The 20,727-nt window shown below is 41.1% G+C and overlaps 1 protein-coding gene across 11 annotated transcripts in view; it reads right to left on the reverse strand.

Annotated features, from left to right (window-relative positions):
* Rabgap1l (RAB GTPase activating protein 1-like) overlaps positions 1–20,727 on the reverse strand; it is a 595,699-nt gene that overhangs the window by 162,811 nt on the left and 412,161 nt on the right. For 10 of the 11 annotated variants that reach the window (XM_006250105.5, NM_001401442.1, XM_006250106.5 and 7 more), the window contains 1 exon segment: positions 6,446–6,487. The exons of the other annotated variant lie outside the window; for it this stretch is intronic. In XM_006250105.5, the coding sequence (XP_006250167.1) occupies positions 6,446–6,487 (42 nt within the window). 11 annotated transcript variants of the gene reach the window in all.

Here is a 20,727-nt window from a genome sequence, read left to right on the forward strand (position 1 = left end):
CCAAGCAAGTCTGGTTTTGCAGTCATTAAGCATATAAGAACTGTGGCATCATGGAGGCCTTCACTGAGATGTCAAAGGAAAGCCTGGGAGTCCAGGCAGTATCCTGCAGGGAGAGAATCCCTGTGGGCAGTCCTCAGAGGATGGAGAGTGAAGCTGTGAGAGAGCCTGAAGCAGCAGTAGAGATTCCAGGAAGGCAGAGGAGTCAGCGAAGACCAGAGTGTGCTAAGGGAAACTGCAGGCAGAGCAAAGGCAGCCTGACAGAGCAGTGTTGTCGTGGCTCATCAGCAACGCTGCAGGAGTGGTGCTGCCGTTACTCACAGGTCCTTACAAGCCACAGTGTGGCTCGACCAGACAGAGAGTTAAACTTTAGTGCAGGTTTGCTTGGTTTTGGTCTTACTTAGGGTTGTTTTCTTACTATTTTTCTATTCCTATCTCTGGAATAGAAATGTTTGCATGTGCCTGTCCCCAATATATTTGGGAAGCATCTAACTTTTGTTGTGACTTTCTCTCTTTTTACGGAGCTGAGAATTTAGTTTGCATGTGTCTAAGGAGACTTTGAATATGCATTTTCAAACAATGTTGAAGCAATAAAGAGTTTGCAGACTTGGATACATGTTTTGGAGATGACACTTGAAGTTAAATAGTCTGGCTCCAATGTCTATATCGGTGGTTCTCAATATGTGGGTCACAACCCCTTATGGGGTCAAATGACCTTTTCACAAAAGGGATTGTATATCCGATATCTACATTATGATCAATAACAGTAACAAAATTACAGTTATGAAGTAGCAACAAAAATAATTTTATGGTTGGGGTTAACACAACCATGACCAACTTTATAAAAGGGTCACAGTATTAGGAAGGTTGAGAACCACTGGTTACATGATCTTAACTACAAGACAGATATGTGAGACCCTATCTCAAACAAACATACACACATAAAAACAAAACAAAAAACCCTGGTGAGGACAACGGGGTAAAGAAACACCTAATGCACCACTGGTTAGGAATGTCAACTAACACCATCATGCTGTACAATGATAGGAAAAATTTTCACAAACTCAACACTTTCTACCTGTACTAATGTTAAGCTCTATGTACCTGAAGAAACCCAAGCTAGCACACCATAGACACTTGCACATTTATGTTTCCAGTGATATTATCCAGCCTTGGTGCTCACCAATAGACAATAAGGAAAATGTAGTAAAGACACATGATGAACTTGTTGGCTATAAAAAATGGATTTATGTCATTTTCAATAAAATAAATGGAGCTGAAGAGCACCACACTAAGCAAGATCTGCCAAAGCCAGAAAGATGAATATTGCATATTTTCTTCCATATAAAAAATAGTTGCGGGGCTGGGGATTTAGCTCAGTGGTAGAGCGCTTACCTAGGAAGCGCAAGGCCCTGGGTTCGGTCCCCAGCTCCGAAAAAAAGAACCCCCAAAAAAAATAGTTGCTACAAAAAGATCGTGAAAGAAAGGGGACTATTAGAGAGGGAGGGGACAGCAGGGTGGGGGAGGGCCAGCAAGCAGAACTGGGTGAAGCATGACCATGTAACATAATCAAAGTACATTACACAGATGTAAGAAAATATCACAAAGAATCCTGTGATTATGTTATATTAGGATGTGCAAGAAATAAATAAAAACCAAAGTCACTAACTTGAGCTTTGTCATGACTGGGATTTCAGCCCCCTTGGGCTTCAGCCTCTTCAGTTACCACCTGCACCTGTGCATATGCTGGTCCACAACACAAACGATGCACGAGAAATCACTTCCACTACAGAGAAAGCGTCTATTCAAAACTCAGGCTCACAACTACTGTAAGGGTGTCAGGTTCGAACTTTTATATAAACATAAACACATTCTTTTTCCTGACATATAAGAAACGAGCAGTCAGTCAGGAGCGTGCATGTTTGAATGTCCCTTCTGCCAGGTGGGTGATTAGATCGATGGTGTTCACTTTAATGTAGTCACATATATTCCATCTCCGTGTAGTCAGTTTCAGAATCCATGCAGGGTAGTCACAAGCAGAGGGCCCTGCTTTACCAGTGGCTCCTTTTTTATCTCTTCTCACTACTCTAACCCTGCAATATGGTGGTTTTTTTTTTTTTTTTTTTTGGTTCTTTTTTTTTCGGAGCTGGGGACCGAACCCAGGGCCTTGCGCTTCCTAGGTAAGCGCTCTACCACTGAGCTAAGTCCCCAACCCCGCAATATGGTGTTTTAAGGATGTTCCTGTATTACTAAAGAAGATAAGAAATGCTTTTCTACTCAGAGGCCAGAAAACATCCTCTGCCAAGGCTACATCTGGGTTAAAATGCTAAAAACTAAAAACATTACAAATAATGCTGCACAAGAAAGCAATTATATCAATAGCTACAGTATTAAGCTAGCACACAGTAAAGGTCTTACACACAGAGCAATAGCACTGGGTTGTAGAAAGGTAAACTGAGCACCAGAAAATGAGCTAGCAAACATAAGGAAAGACTTTTGGAAAATATATAATGCCTGAGAGTAAAAAAGAGAAAAAAGAAATTATAGCAAAAGCTAGACCTTTGTTGGACTCACTTGTACATACTTATGATTTGGTATTTTTTGGTCGCAAACACATCAAATGCTTTCCCTAACTGGTCATTATTAAGCTTTATTCTATTTATTAGGCTTCTTGAGAGGGTATATGATAAAGTTGTGATTTAATATCAGAAAAAAAACCAAAGCCGAGATTCGCAACTTTATGAAAGCACTAAGTAAATATATCTCTATCATTTTATGAAAACAGTTTTTAGGGGCCTGCAGAGATGGCTCCCCAGTCAGGAGGACCAGAAGGCATGACTCTAATAAGAACAGCTAATGGTAACTAGGTAGTAACTATCCTAGACAGTTATTAAGACATTTCATATATCACCTTACTATTTATAATACCATAAATTATTTTTATTATTTTCTTGACACTCAAGTTCTAAGCACTTAATTTACCGAAGACCACAAAACAAGGCTGAAAGTAGAACTAAAGCTGTCCTGGCTCAACCTTTGTGATTGAACCACAGTCTTATTGGGGAAAAATAAGGCAATTTTGATCTTCAGTAACAGAATGTCTTCTCTAGGTTATTTTTTACCAACTTTGTAGCAAATCTTACTGTTACTACACTGTTAGAGCTTACATTGATATGTTGATACAACACTCAGCAAGATGATTATAATTGAATTCTAAAGAGTCATATTATTTCCAGAGGAAGGGGGGCATGGAAAGAACAGGAAATTGAAATGTAGTAGTTTCTTTTTTAGAATATTATAGAAGCTTTTAAATAACTCAATTATATGTTTAGGTACCTCCAGGGATGTTATTATGATAAGAATTTTTAGAAAAAAAGTGGCTTCATTTCGACCAAAAATAGGTTGAACCTTGTCTCCTATCACCTAGCTCATATGAATTAAAGCATCTTTGATGTTTATGGAATAAGTGTTAGCAAGATTAAATGGATTTAAAAAAAAAACAACTGCCAAGTAAATGATAATTTAAAAGAATGCCAGGGAGAGGATCAGACTTTCACAGAAATGTCGTCTTTCAAGAGAGATCTACATCCAGCTCCTATCAGCCTGCACTTCTTTGCTTCATCGTCTTATCTAGTTTGGTGACTGTATATGTATGGGCCACATGTGGGGCAGGCTCTGAATGGGCGTTCCTTCAGCCTCTGTTCTAAACTTTGCCTCCATATCCCCTCCTAAGGGTATTCTTCTTCCCCTTTTAAAGAAGGAGTGAAGCATTCGCATTTTGGTCATCCTTCTTGAGTTTCATGTATTCTATGCATCTAGGGTAATTCAAGCATTTGGGCTAATATCCACTTATCAATGAGTGCATACCATGTGTGTTTTTCTGTGATTGGATTACCTCACTCAGGATGATATTTTCCAGTTCCATCCATTTACCTATGAATTTCATAAAGTCATTGTTTTTTATAGCTGAGTAATATTCCATTGTGTAGATGTACCACATTTTCTGTATCCATTCCTCTGTTGATGGGCATCTCCTGAGAGACACAGCCAGAATACGGCAAATACATAGACGAATGCCAGCAGCATACCACTGAACTGAGAGCAGGGCCTCCGTTAAAGGAATCAGAGAGGAGGTCAACATGTAGAAGAATGCAGATCGATCCATGCTTATCACCCTGTACAAAGCTTAAGTCCAAGTGGATCAAGGACCTCCACATCAAACCAGACACACTCAAACTAATAGAAGAAAAACTAGGGAAGCATCTGGAACACATGGGCACTGGAAAAAATTTCCTGAACAAAACACCAATGGCTTATGCTCTAAGATCAAGAATCAACAAATGGGATCTCATAAAACTGCAAAGCTTCTGTAAGGCAAAGGACACTGTGGTTAGGACAAATCGGCAACCAACAGATTGGGAAAAGATCTTTACCAATCCTACAACAGATAGAGGCCTTATATCCAAAATATACAAAGAACTCAAGAAGTTAGACCGCAGGGAGACAAATAACGTTATTAAAAAATGGGGTTCAGAGCTAAACAAAGAATTCACAGCTGAGGAATGCCGAATGGCTGAGAAATACCTAAAGAAATGTTCAACATCTTTAGTCATAAGGGAAATGCAAATCAAAACAACCCTGAGATTTCACCTCACACCAGTGAGAATGGCTAAGATCAAAAACTCAGGTGACAGCAGATGCTGGCGAGGATGTGGAGAAAGAGGAACACTCCTCCATTGTTGGTGGGATTGCAGACTGGTACAACCATTCTGGAAATCAGTCTGGAGGTTCCTCAGAAAATTGGACATTGAACTGCCTGAGGATCCAGCTATACCTCTCTTGGGCATATACCCAAAAGATGCCCCAACATATAAAAAAGACACGTGCTCCACTATGTTCATCGCAGCCTTATTTATAATAGCCAGAAGCTGGAAAGAACCCAGATGCCCTTCAACAGAGGAATGGATACAGAAAATGTGGTACATCTACACAATGGAATATTACTCAGCTATCAAAAACAACGACTTTATGAAATTCGTAGGCAAATGGTTGGAACTGGAAAATATCATCCTGAGTGAGCTAACCCAATCACAGAAAGACATATATGGTATGCACTCACTGATAAGTGGCTATTAGCCAAAATGCTTGAATTACCCTAGATGCCTAGAACAAATGAAACTCAAGACGGATGATCAACCCATTCAGAGCCTGCCCCACATGTGGTCCATACATATACAGCCACCCAATTAGACAAGATGGATGAAGCAAAGAAGTGCAGACCGACAGGAGCCGGATGTAGATCGCTCCTGAGAGACACAGCCAGAGTACAGCAAATACAGAGGCGAATGCCAGCAGCAAACCACTGAACTGAGAATAGGACCCCCGTTGAAGGAATCAGAGAAAGAACTGGAAGAGCTTGAAGGGGCTCGAGACCCCATATGTACAACAATGCCAAGCAACCAGAGCTTCCAGGGACTAAGCCACTACCTAAAGACTATACATGGACTGACCCTGGACTCTGACCTCATAGGTAGCAATGAATATCCTAGTAAGAGCACCAGTGGAAGGGGAAGCCCTGGGTCCTCTAAGACTGAACCCCCAGTGAACTAGACTATGGGGGGAGGGCGGCAATGGGGGGAGGGTTGGGAGGGGAACACCCATAAGGAAGGGGAGGGGGGAGGGGGATGTTTGCCCGGAAACTGGGAAAGGGAATAACACTCGAAAAGTATATAAGAAATACTCAAGTTTAAAAAAAAAAGGAATCAGAGAAAGGACTGAAAGAGCTAAAGGGGCATGAGACCCCATATGAACAACAATGCCAACAACCAGAGCTTCCAGGGACTAAGTCACTATCCAAAGACTATACATGGACTCACCCTGGGCTCCAACCTCATAGGTAGCAATGAATAGCCTAGTAAGGGCACCAGTGGAAGGGGAAGCCCTTGATCCTGCCAAGGCTGGATCCCCAGTGAACAGGATTCTTGGGGGAGGGCAGTAATGGGAGAAGGATGGGGAGGGGAACACCCATAGAGAAGGGGAGGAGAAGGGGTTATGGGGATGTTGGCCTGGAAACCGGTAAAGGGAATAACAACTGAAATGTAAATAAGAAATACCCAATTTAATAGAGATGGGGAAAAAATGGAATGTCATCTTTCTCTGTGCAGACAGGCTAGTTTAGCAGGACGGCTGTGCAGCCCTGGTGGCCTGAGTTCAATCCTTGAATCCCACAATGGGAGGAGAGAACTGCCCTGAGGGATGTCCTCTGACTTCCACATGCAAGCTATGGCTTGCAGTCTCCGCCGACCCCTGACACACATGCACATACTTGCAAACACACAGATAAAAATTTTACAAAGGCTAAAAAGAGTCACAGGCTCTACATGGAATGATTACAGTAACAAGCAAAAGAGGTAAAATATTTGGTAAGTTAAGATAAAAACAGACATACCTTTAGAAGAGCCAAAGCTACATGAAAGATTATATTCAAACCCTGCAACAGAAATAAATGAATAAATGAATAAATAAACAAACAAATAAATAAAGTGACCATCACTAGGACACCTATCACTATTTTATTAAGCATTTTCTCATGATGTCATACATTATTAACAAAATTCTCAAATTTTCTCATTTTTACTTACAATAACATTGTGATTGAATGTGAAATATGTGCTAAGGCCTAACTGGTGTTTTAGGAGATACTGAGGCCTGCTGCCCACAGGGCCTACTTGGTAGGTGTAGGGCAAACCTGAATGTTATAGACCAGCTTCACTTCCAGACAGAGAACTCTTTCTTCCCCTACTGAAAATGATCAAGCAGCCTTGTGCTCCCGCTGCCATAGGCATGCTTCCCCCTTTCCCACCATGTTGACACCACCCCTTTAACTAGTGAGCTAAAGCAAGTCCTTCCTCCCTTAGCTTGCTTCTATTAAGTATTCTGTCATAGAAATATCAATAAAATAGTAATTAAAACTTCTCTGACATATTTATTTATCCTTTATCCGTTTGTGGATTGTTTCTCTAGGTCTAAGGTTTGCAAAAAATGAAATTCCTTGTTCGAGATGGAAAAGGAATGGTGATGTTTAAAACTATTGGTTGAATTTTCTAATCCTACCCTGGGTTTCTAGGTAATGTGGATATCTTGATAGTGCAGGCAAAACAAAGAGAGAAACTGCTGCTGAGTGGGTAGACAGCACAGAAGAACCTGTTCTCATTACAAGGGACTCTCACTGCAGGCCTAGTGTTTGTGTGCTTTAGTGGATACCTTAGGGGATCGGGCAGGTAGGGTGTGTGTGTGTGTGTGTGTGTGTGTGTGTGTGTGTGTGTGTGTGTGTGTGATGTTTGTGATTGTGTAGATGTAGATGGTAACTTGTAGTGTCCCTGAAGGAACTTCAATTTCATGAAAACCATGTAAATTTACACCAGTAAAAAACTAGTTCTACGAAAGCCATATTGGAGCTGAAGCTGAACTGTGAGCTCAGTCTGGTGACTGAAGAGTTGTTGAGCAATTGCATTCAAGAAATATGGAATCTTATGTCTCAAGATAACAGAGTCACAAACAATGTCTCTGAAGACTGTGCTGGTTTCTTTCCATACAAGTTCTCCTATGGGAGAGCAGTTTCTCAGTTGACATCTCTGATAAGCTCAGGTTCAATTACTATGCCCTTTTCACAGAATCTGCCTGCTTTCTAGATGTGAATTGTACCATATCAAGTGTATTCTACACAAGGTTTCTTATTTCTTTCTCCAAAATCAGAAGTGATGTTTAGAAAAAGGTACACAGTATCTTGTAATGATTTGTGAAGCAACATTTTACAGCCAAGTAGCCTAGAGTTCCTGTAGTAGTGTGGCTTGCCCTGGTGCTGATTGTATTTTGATGCTAATTCTGCTTCCTGAAGAGGGGCTGCCTTCTCTCCTCCCTTGCCTCTTCCACTCCCCTGACTTAGAATGAAGTTTGTGAGACTTATTGTAACCATTTATTGAAAGCACTGGCTTGAAAGCAAACTTGAAAATGAATGTCCACTGCAACTGTTAAAAGCAGCATGTGGATACGTGGGTAACATCTGCTTGAGGTTTAAGCACTATTCTAGGTCAGAAGGGGTCAGCAAAATAATTTCTTCCTTTGTAAAACTCTGGTAAGAAAAACTGAGACAAAAGATTCCTCATTTCTTTCTTATATTATGTTGTATGTGATATTCAATAAACAAGAAAAAGGACTTATTGAGCAAAATTAAATAACTATGTTGTCATGGCTACCTGTTACTTTCAATATTAAGTCTACCTACTGTGTTTTAACATAAGAGCAAAATAATAACGAATAAATAAGAGTATATAAGCCAGGTATAGTGGCATATACCAGCATTTGGGAGGTAGAAGGATATCTATGAGTATCTATGAGTTAAAGACCAACCCGGAGCTGCTATGTGAGACCATCTTGAAACAAAACAAAACAAAGAATGAGCGCATATCTGTGTGTGTGTGTGTGTGTGTGTGTGTGTGTGTGTGTGTGTGTGTGTGTGTGTGTGTTTAGTATTTAAATTGCCAAGATCTGGGTCAATTATATTAAAAGTATATCTTCTTTTATCTTATTTTTGTTTGGGTGATTGGTTGGGGATTTTGGGTTTTTCGAGACAGGATTTCTTTGTGTATTCCTGGCTGTTCTGGAACTCTCTCTGTAGGCCAGGCTAGCCTTGAACTCAGAGATCCACCTGCCTCTGCCTCCCAAGTGCTTGGATTAAAGGCATGCACCAACACTGACTGGCTTAAAAACAGATCCTTATTCCTCACACATCAACCATAAACTTTCACAGAAAGACATTATGATTTCCAGGATGAGCTAGGAATGGTAATGCATCTACCAGAAGTCAGGGGATAAGGCAGGAGGATGAAAGGTCCAAACCACCCTGGGCAAAACAATTAAGTCTTATTTCAAAATTTAAAAAAACAAAACAGTTTTACAGAAATCCATGTGGATTTTCTAGGGCTGCCCAGCTCAAGCTACAGATCATGGACCTTAATTTAAGCAGCACAATTATGAACGTCATCCTCTAACCACTAAGTTAGAGAAGAAGGCTCAGTAACAAGTGAGTACTGCAGCTTGGATCTCAAAGGACCCTATGCTTTACTAGAGGGATGACAGAGTCCTGTATGGTGGTGCTGAGTAGACGTCTTTGGGTCCTTAAGAGGAAGTCCTTAAATGAGATTGTGGAACCCTGGCTTCTTCCCCTTTGCACTCTCTGGTTATGAGGTTGAGAGGTTTGTTCTGAACTGCTGCCATGAAGTGCTACTAACTATAGGTCCAAAGAAATGGGGTCATCCAGTCGCACAGTGAAACCTAGAACTGTGAGCCAAAATCCCTTTCTGTGTACAGATTAATTGTCTCAGGCGTGTGTTACAGCAGTAAAAGCTCAGACAGAGTGCAATTAAGTGAATCTCCCCCTATCTCAGTACTATTTAATGTAGCCTCTAAATTCAAAGGATTAAAAGAAGTCCTACATTTAAATACAATAAAATCACAGAGGAAAAAGTAGAAATAGGTGCATTCCACCCAAACAAGACTCTATTATTTGTTTCTATATTGAAACACACAAAAAAGTGGCTGGCTGCTTTCAGGATATGAAACAATAACAACCCAATGTGCTGCAGAAAAACAGGTTCCTGCTCTCCTCTACCGATAGCAGATTGAGATCAGCCTGGTGCATGAGGAAATGGTTCCTTAACTGATCTGGACACTGCGGTTTCATAATCCAGTCACAGCCTAGCAATATCTTTGCCTTAAAGAACACCTACAACTAATTGCCCCAAATTAAGTAATTGCTCTAATGTGCAGATCATGGTGTTCCTGGGTAGGCTAACCACTAAGCACCCACAATCCTACATAAATAAAGGCAGACAGCTGAGCATGCACTCAAAAGACTGAATATTTGCTGTGATGAGCAGAGAAGCATGGGTTCTGAGAAAGCTGGCAGCACTGGGACCGCCAAGAAGGGGCCACATGTACATCAACGCCTGGGAGAGTGTGTGGAAGTGGAAAGTTACCAGGGGAGTGCAAGGTCAACCAATCTGTAGAGGCTGAGATAAAAGGATGCCACAGGCAGTAGGAGGAATGGGTGCTGGTCCTCTGATCCATCCAAAAGAGGGCACAGCACCCCAGAAAGGTGTACTGACCAAAGGAAACAGCACACAAAAAGCAAATCAAGTGATGTGTATATCCGATAATAATATTGCTAGTATTATTAGGACATGTATTAACCTATCTTCAGCACTTCAGAAACTTCCCCACAAACCTGTGCAATATTTGTTGTTACTACTTTTTGAGCCAGAAAAGTTGAGCCTTGGAGACACCATGTTCTTGCTAGCTCTCAAAGCCGGGGTTAGAGTTAGGAGTGTCAGAGTGACACAGATCCTCAGTGTTCTCATTCATTTCATCCTAAGCTCATCTAGTAAAATGTCTGGTAGGTATCTGTGGTGGTTAAACACGGCTAACAAGTCTGTGACACTTCCCTGGACTCTCCTCTCAATTGGGTTACTATGTCACTGCTTTGGTGACAGAATATGGTGGGAATGATGCAAGGCCAGCTTCGGAACCCTGGCTTTCAGGGACTGATCCTCTGCTCTCTCTTAGACCAGTCACTCTTGGAAGGCAGCTATGGCATAGGAAGCACAAGAACACTTAAACCTTCATGCTCTAAGATGAACAATGAGGTAGCTTATGGTGAACCAGACAATGTCACTGGTAGACTAAGGATTACCAAGATGCATAGATACATAAAAGAACTGATTTGGATGTCCTGATTCATGCCACGTGAGCCAAAACTTGGTCATACAGCTGAGCTTTCTCAAATCTTTTAACTCATGAGATCATGAACAAAATAAATGATTTTAATTTTTAAAACACTCATTGAAATAATTTAACTAAGAAAATGTCTGGAAAAAACCAGTTCCAAGAATCTTTGCATGCCTTTTACAAAGTTTCACCACATGTCTGCATGTTACATAACTAGATAACACAAGGAACAAACCCATGAAGGATGAAACCTTGGCCAAATGCTCCGCAAACGTCACTTTTTCTGATCTAGGACAGAGTCCCACACTTTAAGCTCAATTTCCCATCCATCTAGTCTTTCATCTAGATCAGATTTCACCCCCATCTCTGTGGCATTTCTGAAGAATACTAGCCAGTTTTTAAAAAACTGTTCCTCAATTTCATTTCTGTATGATTAAATTTTGGTTATGTTTCTGCCCAAATACCACAAAAGTGACAATGTGCTCTTTCCAGTACACACCACCAGGAGGCTATGTGACACCGTGTCCCTCCACAAAATCACGCATTTTAATCCACTTGGTTCTGGTGTGACTTGTATAATACACAAGGACCACAACAGAACAGAATCTAGTTTGCCTTTCTTTGATAAATTTCTCTCTTCTATAGTTTGTATAGTAATGCTCTCCATGTTCTGAAGAAGAATAAGGAAGAGGAAGAGGAGGAGAAGGAGGAGGAGGAGGAGGATGATGAAGGGGAAGGGGAAGGGGAGGGGGAGGGGGAGGAAGAGGAGGAGGAGGAGACAACAAAAAGAAATAGAGGCTGCTTTTAAGCATAAGCCCTTCAGCAAGAGTATTGCAGCACATTAGTGAAAAAGTGCACTGCATTACTCTGCCTCTCTTTAAACACTTTAAAGTTCCAATCTTTTAGGACAGATTAACTGGAATTTGATAGGGAATCAGCAAAAAAGGGGTGATTTGGTTCTGGGGATTTTTCATGGGCAACCACTAGAGGTCAGTATTGGAGCATGAAAGTCAAGTAACTGCTGTAACAGATTTCATAGACCCTCAGAAGAGCTATTTAAAAACCCTCATGACCACATCTTCTCTGTGTTACTACTGACGACTAATATGATGTAAAATATACAAACTGCAGGTGATTTTTATTCTCCCTTTCCTCCAGTTTTATAATACATTGACATTTACTATCATCCTTTTATTATTTCCACCCAAATGAATAGTGAACAAAGTGTTCACTATATTGCATATAAAACATTTTACAGACTGTTTTTAAAGAAGAAAGAGAAATGCATGATAAAGTAAGTCTGGCACTTTCCCCTGCTGCACACAGGACTTCATTGGTTGGCCACTCATTCACCTATCAGTAGTTCCCTCTAAGTTACGGAGGATGGAGCCTGCCTATGTCATCAGAATGCTACCCAGAACAGAGATGTTCAGTTTGAGAAAGGTGATTCTAATTATATGACCTGTCCCCTTCTATATATTCCCCCCCCCCTCTCTCTCTCTCTCTCTCTCTCTCTCTCTCTCTCTCTCTCTCTCTCTCTCTCTCTCTCTCTCCTGGGACTTTGCTAAGCAACAACTCTACTACCAACTTCCATTCCCAACCCTCATTCTTCTTTTTCCTTCCCTTTCCTTCTCTTCCCTCCCTCCCCTTCCCTTTCCTTTCTTTTGCAAATTGGCATCTTAGAGCAATTTTGTTTTTACTTCTACCCTCTGTTGATTTCCTGCCACCTACAGCCACTAGCAGCCTGGTCTTAAAACAAAACAAAATAACAATGAAAAAAAGATAGTGAAAAACTCTAAGAATAGTGATATACTGAGCTCAGTCAAGGGGCCTAAATTACTTGTGCTTCGGGAACCTAAAATCTTTATTGTAAGGAACTATAAGAATATTGCTTCATTGACTTTTAGCAGTTTAGTACTTGCGCTCTCTCTCTCTCTCTCTCTCTCTCTCTCTCTCTCTCTCTCTCTCTTTGTGTGTGTGTGTGTGTGTGTGTGTGTGTGTGTGTGTGTGTGTGTGTAGTGGCATGCATATGCAATCCTGGTACTCTTTCAGCAAGTGAAGTAAAGAATCTCCTGGAAGCTTCCAGACTAGTCAGCCTCAGGCTGCTGCACAGCATAAACAAGTGAGGCCCCTGCCCAATCTTTAACTAGGCAGAGGACCCGAACGTTGTTATCGGACACCCACATGCATGGCTGTATTCTCAAACACACTAATAATGAAATTTAGAATTTTTAAAAATTAATAAATTCAATGAACCTTTAGTCTATTAGGCATAAAAGCTATCATTAATTGCTCTATTTTGCAAACAAACAAACAAACAAAACAAAAAGCCTCAGATATGCCAGGTGGTTTGCCCGAGTTTGTAGAATTCAGGACTATACTGCCCCAGTTTTCTGGTTCTGGCTCCACTGTCTATGTGTTAGATCAGTGGTGCTCAGCCACAGTCGTGTATTAAATCACTTGGGGAAACGTCACACCACACGGGCAGATGCTCGACCAGAGAACAACCACAATAACCACAAAGTACTTCTCAGGAGCCATGTAGCTACTTGCATTTTTAAGAACTTCCAGGCAATGATATCATGGATCCAGGATGAGAACTGAGCATTAACCAGAAGTACCAAGGCACCGATTTGTCAGAATGACCCCAAAAGTCTTAGTACTGCCCTAGATTCTGCGTTAGCCGATCTAGGCAGGGCTGGGATTGTCAGGCATTTCTAATATGCACCAAATATTTAAATCTAACCTGATATTTAAAGCTAAACCTGAAATTCATCCATTTCTACACAGGAGGATATTGTTTCAGAAACTGAAAAATGACTAATGTTAAATAATCTCTGGAACATGTAAATTCTGATCATATATGTTAAAAAAATGTAACCACTTCAGTTCCCTAATGAATGTTTCTTTCATGCACATTCACGTGCATAAAAATTCACGAAGGGAACGAAGTTGATACTCCTCACAGCAAACAAGTCAGTACATTATTTTTATTATGCAGTGATCTGAAAGTATTTACAATATCAAGGTAACATTAACTTTATGCATTTAAAAATGAAGATATGTTGGGCTGGAGAGATGGCTGTGTAGTTAAAAGAACTGGCTACTCAGAGGACTGGGGTTCAATTCCCAGAATGCACATGGTGGTTCACAACCATCTGTAACTCCAGTTTCTGGGAATCTGACATGCGTTTTTGGCCTCCAAGGGCACCAGGCACATATGTAGGCATACATGAAAGTAAAGCACTCAAACACATAAAATAAATAATAGAAATTAACAGTGGCAAAATTACAGTTATAAAGTAGCAATTAAAATAATTTTATGGTTAGGGGTCGCATTAGGAAGGTTAAGAACTATTGCTTTAAATGATTTGCCAGCAGTAAGGAAATGTGTAAGGATTATTTAGAAAGCTGTTGAGGACATGTAACGTCTATCAAATTTGACAACTGTGTCTGTTCAGGGAACTGCTGTGTGCATACATATATACATTCTGGTAATGAGGCCATCTGCTACTCTAACAGGAAGCTATGAGTTGGCCACTCTAAATCCCACAGGAATGGACCTGGCGTGATGGGACATGGCTTTCTCCCAGCATTCCAGAGGCAGAGGCAGGCAGCAGATCTACACTGCAAGTCCCAGGCCAGACAAGACCCTGTCTCTAAGTAAATAAACAAGCAAACAGGTAACATAAGAACACGAGTGAAACTTAAGAGAATTCAAATATAAATGGAAGACTGGAGTGTGTACAGTAAGATACACACGGTGGGAGCAGTGTGACAAAACCTCAAAATCAGTGACTTTCAGAGAAAACCAGCCACATGCTTTTCGAACTAGTAAATTATACTTCAATGTGAAGTGTTAATGAAACAAAGTTATTTACATAAAAAGCAGAAATGACAAAATTTTAAAAACGTAACACAATACTCTGATGAGCAGCGCTGGCTTTCCTGGATGAAAATATTTCTAAATTGGCAAAGTTCTTACTGCTACAGATTTACATGTTCTTTTCAGGCAAAATCATAGTAAACACAATGATGTAAGACCACATGTTCCCAATATCCATCCATCCATCCATCCATCCATCCATCCATCCATCCATCCATCCATCCGTCCACACACAAGTCAGGGATATCTGAAATCTGTAGCCTCTGTCCTGTGAAGCATAATCACCTACTCCACTTTCAGAAGGCAAAACAAACAAACAAAACAAAACCCCTTATGGGTTTTTTTTTCTTTTTATCGGAGCTGGGAACTGAATCCAGGGCCTTGCGCTTGCTAGGCAAGCACCCTACCACTGAGCTAAATCCCCAACCCCGGATATTTTTAATTAAGCAATGTAATTTAAGGGGCAAGCCATAACTCGTGGCTCCAAGAAGCATGGATGCTCATTTGATAGCTTCCTGATGTCGTTTAGCATACTCACACTGATACCATAGAAGGGAAGACAGAGATTGTTCATTTTATAGGAACCAACAAGGGAAGGCATCCATGGAAAAGGGGAGGACCATTAAACCACTCAGACTGAAAGAGCTTTTCCAAGAAATGCTGTTCTCACATCAGGAATTACACTGGAGATCACAGGCGTGCCTTCTAGAGAGGAGATGGAAGAATTAGTCCGCTTAATTAGGCTGAGCTGTAAAAAACAACCCGGAAAGGAAACTGTGACAAGAGTGGCATAGAACGAAGCACAAAGACCTAATTAGTAAAGGATACCAGAGAAACTAGACTATCCTGGTTGCTGGAAAAATGTCTGCAACTGTAGGAAATGGCACTAGAAGTTCTGCTAAATCCATTCCTATCTAAACATAGAAAATTAAGCTTAATACTAAGCAGTCTGGCAGTTACATGTAGCAGTTCATTAATACCACACTTTAAGCCAAAACTTCAGAGGGTGCCTATTACACTTCATTTCCACCTCTAGTGAGCTTGGTAAGTGTCTCAGCTTCTCTCTAAGGTTCCTAAGTAGACAAATGAGGAGCACTGGTGAAGACTGGCAGGAGGATTTGTTAACGCTTCTATTTCTTGAATCCCATCCTGGAATATTCTGCTTAAGGAAGTCCAATATGGGTGTGATCATCTCTCATATGTTTTAGTTCATTACACGCCACTCTTCAGATTCTAACAGTGTAAAACAAACTTCAGGAAACACTGATTGTGTGTGTGTGTGTGTGTGTGTGTGTGTGTGTGTGTGTGTGTGTGTGTGTCTTTGTGTCTGTGTGCCTGTGTTTCCAGAGATGACCTCAAGGCCTTTTTAATGCTAGATAACTACTCTGTCATTGAGCTATAGCGCCAGGCTTGTTTCTGCTTATTTTATTTTATATTTCATTTTTTGAGACAGATTTTCTCTGTGTAGCCTTGGCTGCTCTGGAAGTCAGTTTGTATATCAGGCAAGTCTCAAACAGTGTGCATGCACATGTGTACATAGGTGTGATGGCTGTGTATGTATGTGTAGAAGTCAGAGGAAGAACCTGGGTGTCCTACTCTGTAGCACTCTGCTTTATTCCTTTGAGGTCTCTTACTGAGCCTGGACCTAAGTCTATGGCCAGCAAGCCTAGTGATCGTTTTGACTCCACTCTCCACATGCTAGGGTTAGAGATACACACAGCCAAGGCCAGCTTTTTATATGAATGCTGGGATCAAAACTCAGGTGTTGCTGATGGATGGATGGAGTAGGCAGCACTCATACCCACTGAGCCATCTGTCCAGCTCCCACCCTCACTCTACCCCTGCTGATACAAAGGCCCCCTAGCCTTCTTGTTTCTGTTCTTGAAATTCCATAGTCGTGTATGGGCAGTAGTCTGAGTAGCCTCTTTTTAAAAATGCTGGATATGGTGGCACGTGCTTCTAGTTCCAGCCATTAAGGTGGCTAGGCTGAAGCACAAAGCTTGCTTGATCGTAGTAGTTCTGGGACAGTGTAGGAAATGCAGCAAGCTGAGATGAGAGGAGGACAGGGCAGGAGAAAGAGAAAGAGGAAGGGAGAGAAGATCAGATCAATTTTTGTTGTTTTGCTCAAAGTCCTTAATTTTTTGTTTTTAACCTACATTTTATAAGCTTCATTACATCATCAGAATCTAAAGTTGACTTATTTTATTATTCACGTATGAATGGATGAAATATAGGAAAGGGATGGATGGACCTGTCAGAGGTAATGGGAAGTGTTACAATGACACTCAATATTAGAAATAACAGTCAGTCCTTGGAGAGACTGGTAATGGTCTCTCTCTCTCTCTCTCTCTCTCTCTCTCTCTCTCACACACACACACACACACACACACATACACAGACACATACACAGACACACACACACACACAGAGTGGGGTGGGGGTCCAATACTTCTAGATCGGTGGCAACTTGAATAAGGTCTAAGGAACAAAGACAAAGGTTGAGACACAGAGGAAGCACTGTATGTGAGAGCAACACTCTAACAGGTGAGAAGGGTCAGCCTGCACACCCTTAGAGCCCAAAAGGCTGCAACTGAGTGCACATGAGGGACCAGGCTGCGAAGGAGGGGCTCCACCTCTCACTGGCTCCCTGTGCCCTCACTACTTTATCTTGGTCCCAGTTTATACTCCTTCTAGAGCTAACTGGGCAATGCCACAGATATTTCCTTAGAAGTAAATCTTATTTACTTCTTGTATTTCTCTCTTGGGAAAAATCTAGTTATGAGTTTTGCTAAGGAACCCCCTTTCTTATTTCTGAATTAATTTTTTTATCTCTTTCTATCTATAGGATTTAAATTCTCCACACTTTAGGATCCTCATAAGATGCACAGACCTAACATAGTCACTGTGAGGACTACATGGGGCTCTATGCAAAGCATGCAGAACACTATCTGACACACAAGTAAACACACAAGTCCTAGGAGTCATTGTGTTAATGTTCGTAAACTAAACTCAGAATTTTTATGTGGAATTTCACGTATCCAATGATCCATGGGTTCTGCTATGTATTTTGAAAAAAGTTGATCTGTGTAATTCTTCGTTAACCTTTTGAGAACACTTATTCCCTTTTCCCAGCTAAATAATATGAGCAGGTCAGTAATTTAGTCTTAAGAAACTAAATACCTTAGGACGGGGACACAAACTGGCGCAGTTTGTAAAATGCTGGCCTGGTATGCACAGGCCAGTTTCAATCCTGAGAATCACATGTATGGTGAGGCATGCATTACTAATGTTCAGGAGGCAGAGTGGGAAGGCAAGAGTGGACAGCCATTCTCAGCTATGCAGTGAGTTTGATGCCACTCTGGGCTGGCTTGAAAAAACAAACAAGCAGGGGTCACTGGAAAACTGGAGGTAGCTGGCATCTTAGAAGAACAGATCAAAGAATAAAACACTGAAAACTGGACAGAGTTAAGTGTTTATCGCTTTTCCTTCAGAAAATGATAGCAGCTGATGAGTTTAACCCTTGTTCATTCTTTCATTTCTAGTTGGTGATAAGTGACTGCCATGACCTGGTGGCACTACAGCTTTACATCAGTAGGTGTCATTGTCCTTAGTTAGATGGGATCATGGGACAAGTCTGAGCCTTCGAATGTAAAATCCCAACTAGAAGAAACAGATACTGATAATAAGCAGAGTCAAGGAAAGCAGCCAGAAACCCAAATGCATGCTCCGCTCTGTGCACGGGCCTCACATCTAATGTTCCAACGTCTTTCTCTCAAATGTAAAGTTACTTCCTTTTGTTCTGCTCTCAGGAAATGAAAAACATCTGGTCGCAATTTTTCACATAATCCAGGATGGTTTTGACCATATCCGGTATTGTTCAGGTTAAATATTCTTAACTCCTTCAACCTGCCCTCATACATACTATTATAAATTGTTTCTTGATCACATGTGATTTTTCATCAAGAGCATTATAACCTAACTAAATAAATAAACACGTTTTTTAATTCGGGGGAATTCTGTAGTTTAAGTGTACATGGTATAGGCTGCTACTAAAGAACTTTGTGCTGCCTACTTCTGCTTTAAGCTTCACATAAGCCATGGTTCTTATAATACCGGCAGGGGTTTACAGTGCTTCTTAAAGATCAAAAATTGGATCTTGCACATCATTTAGGTAGCAATGTTGCTGGAGATTAACACTGTAACCAAGAGAAAAATGCTACCACACACAACAACATTCGTAGTAAAGTCTAAGAAGTCAGTGTGGGATGCAGTATCAGTGGCTATAGGAGATGGACTGCCTGACAGGAAGCCAGGATCTGGACCAGTTGGTTGTTGATTGCTTTCTCTGAAGCCTTGCTCAGAAGTGTGTGCTGTGAGAGTTTGTAACCTCAGAGCAGCAACATCAGATTCCAACCTTCCTAACCTCTCGTCCCTTTTATTTTTCTAAAGTAGACTTGGCTATCTTGGAACCCACTTACATTGATCCACCTGCCTCTGCCTCCCAAATGCTGGGACTAGAAGTATGGACTACCATACACAACTAAAATATGATTCATAAATAATGGTGTCTTTGAAATAATGCAAAAAAATCATAAAAATAGTTTCACTAAAATAACAACATTTGTGAAAGGGAAGGACTGTGCTAAGGTACTAATCCACCTGATCCTTCCAACACTGGTTTCCTTCTTACTGTTGTATTTAATTTTTAAATATCATTTTATTTTATGTGAGTGGATGTTTTACCTGCAAGTATGCCTGTATATCAGGCATGTGCCAAAGAGGTCGTTGAATGCCCTGAGTCTGGAGTTACAGATATTTGTGAATGCTGGTTATTATAAATGTTGGACAATGTGAATCCTGGGTATTGCACCTGGGCCCTCTGGAAGAACAGTTGGAGCTTTCTGTGGACTCTCTCCATCAGCCTAAGACCTAGGTTTTAAACATTCTTTTCTTACACAAAAGGAATGAAAGGTGCTGAGGAACCAAGTGATTTGCAGGAGGCTGTGGCGGCGAGAAACAACTTGAAGAAAAGGTGCCTGTACACACACACACACACACACACACACACACAGACACACACACACACTGAAACATACACACACACACACGCGCGTGCACACATTGAAACATACACACACACACTGAAACATACACACACACACTGAAACATACACACACACAACACACACACATACACACACACAACACACACACATACACACACACAACACACACACAACACACACACAACACACACACAACACACACACAACACACACACATACACACACACTGAAACATACACACACACACATTGAAACATACACACACGCACACATTGAAACATACACACACACACTGAAACATTCACACACACACTGAAACATACACACACACATTGAAACATACACACATTGAAACATACACACACACATTGAAACATACACACGCGCACACACACACACACACACACACACACACACGCACGCACACACGCACACACACACACACCCCAAAAATCAAGGACAAGCTAGACAAACATGTCGACTGATTATTTACTCGGGGGTGAGGGCTGCTATTCCAAGACACAAACCACATGTTTCAAATAGATTCTTCTTTTGCTTTTAATTTTTAAGAATTTATTTATTTTGTGTTTGGGTATGGGGTGGTCATACCCAAACACATGCAACCATGCATGTGGTGTCAGAGGACAGGCAGTGGGGGTCCGTTCTTTCTTCTACCGTTTGTGTCCTGGGGCTCCTCCTCAGATCATCAAGTCTGTCCGCAGCACCTTTACCTGAGCCACATCACCAACCCCGCTCCTGCCCTTTCTATTAATCTGTTTTGCATTTTTATAGATATCATATCTATCCTGATACCGATTATCAAATGACTAACCTACTTTCCACAACCAGCAGATGGCATCACTCAGCAGTGAAGAATTAGAAAAGTGACAAAATGAGGAGAGTGATGAAAGCCAAGCAGCTACAATATGTATGTTTTAGAAGACGATTCAAAAAAAAAATCCATTGCCATGCCCAATTACAAACTGTAACATG

The sequence above is a fragment of the Rattus norvegicus genome, chromosome 13 (assembly GCF_036323735.1).
Source record: "Rattus norvegicus strain BN/NHsdMcwi chromosome 13, GRCr8, whole genome shotgun sequence".
Taxonomy (NCBI): domain Eukaryota; kingdom Metazoa; phylum Chordata; class Mammalia; order Rodentia; family Muridae; genus Rattus; species Rattus norvegicus.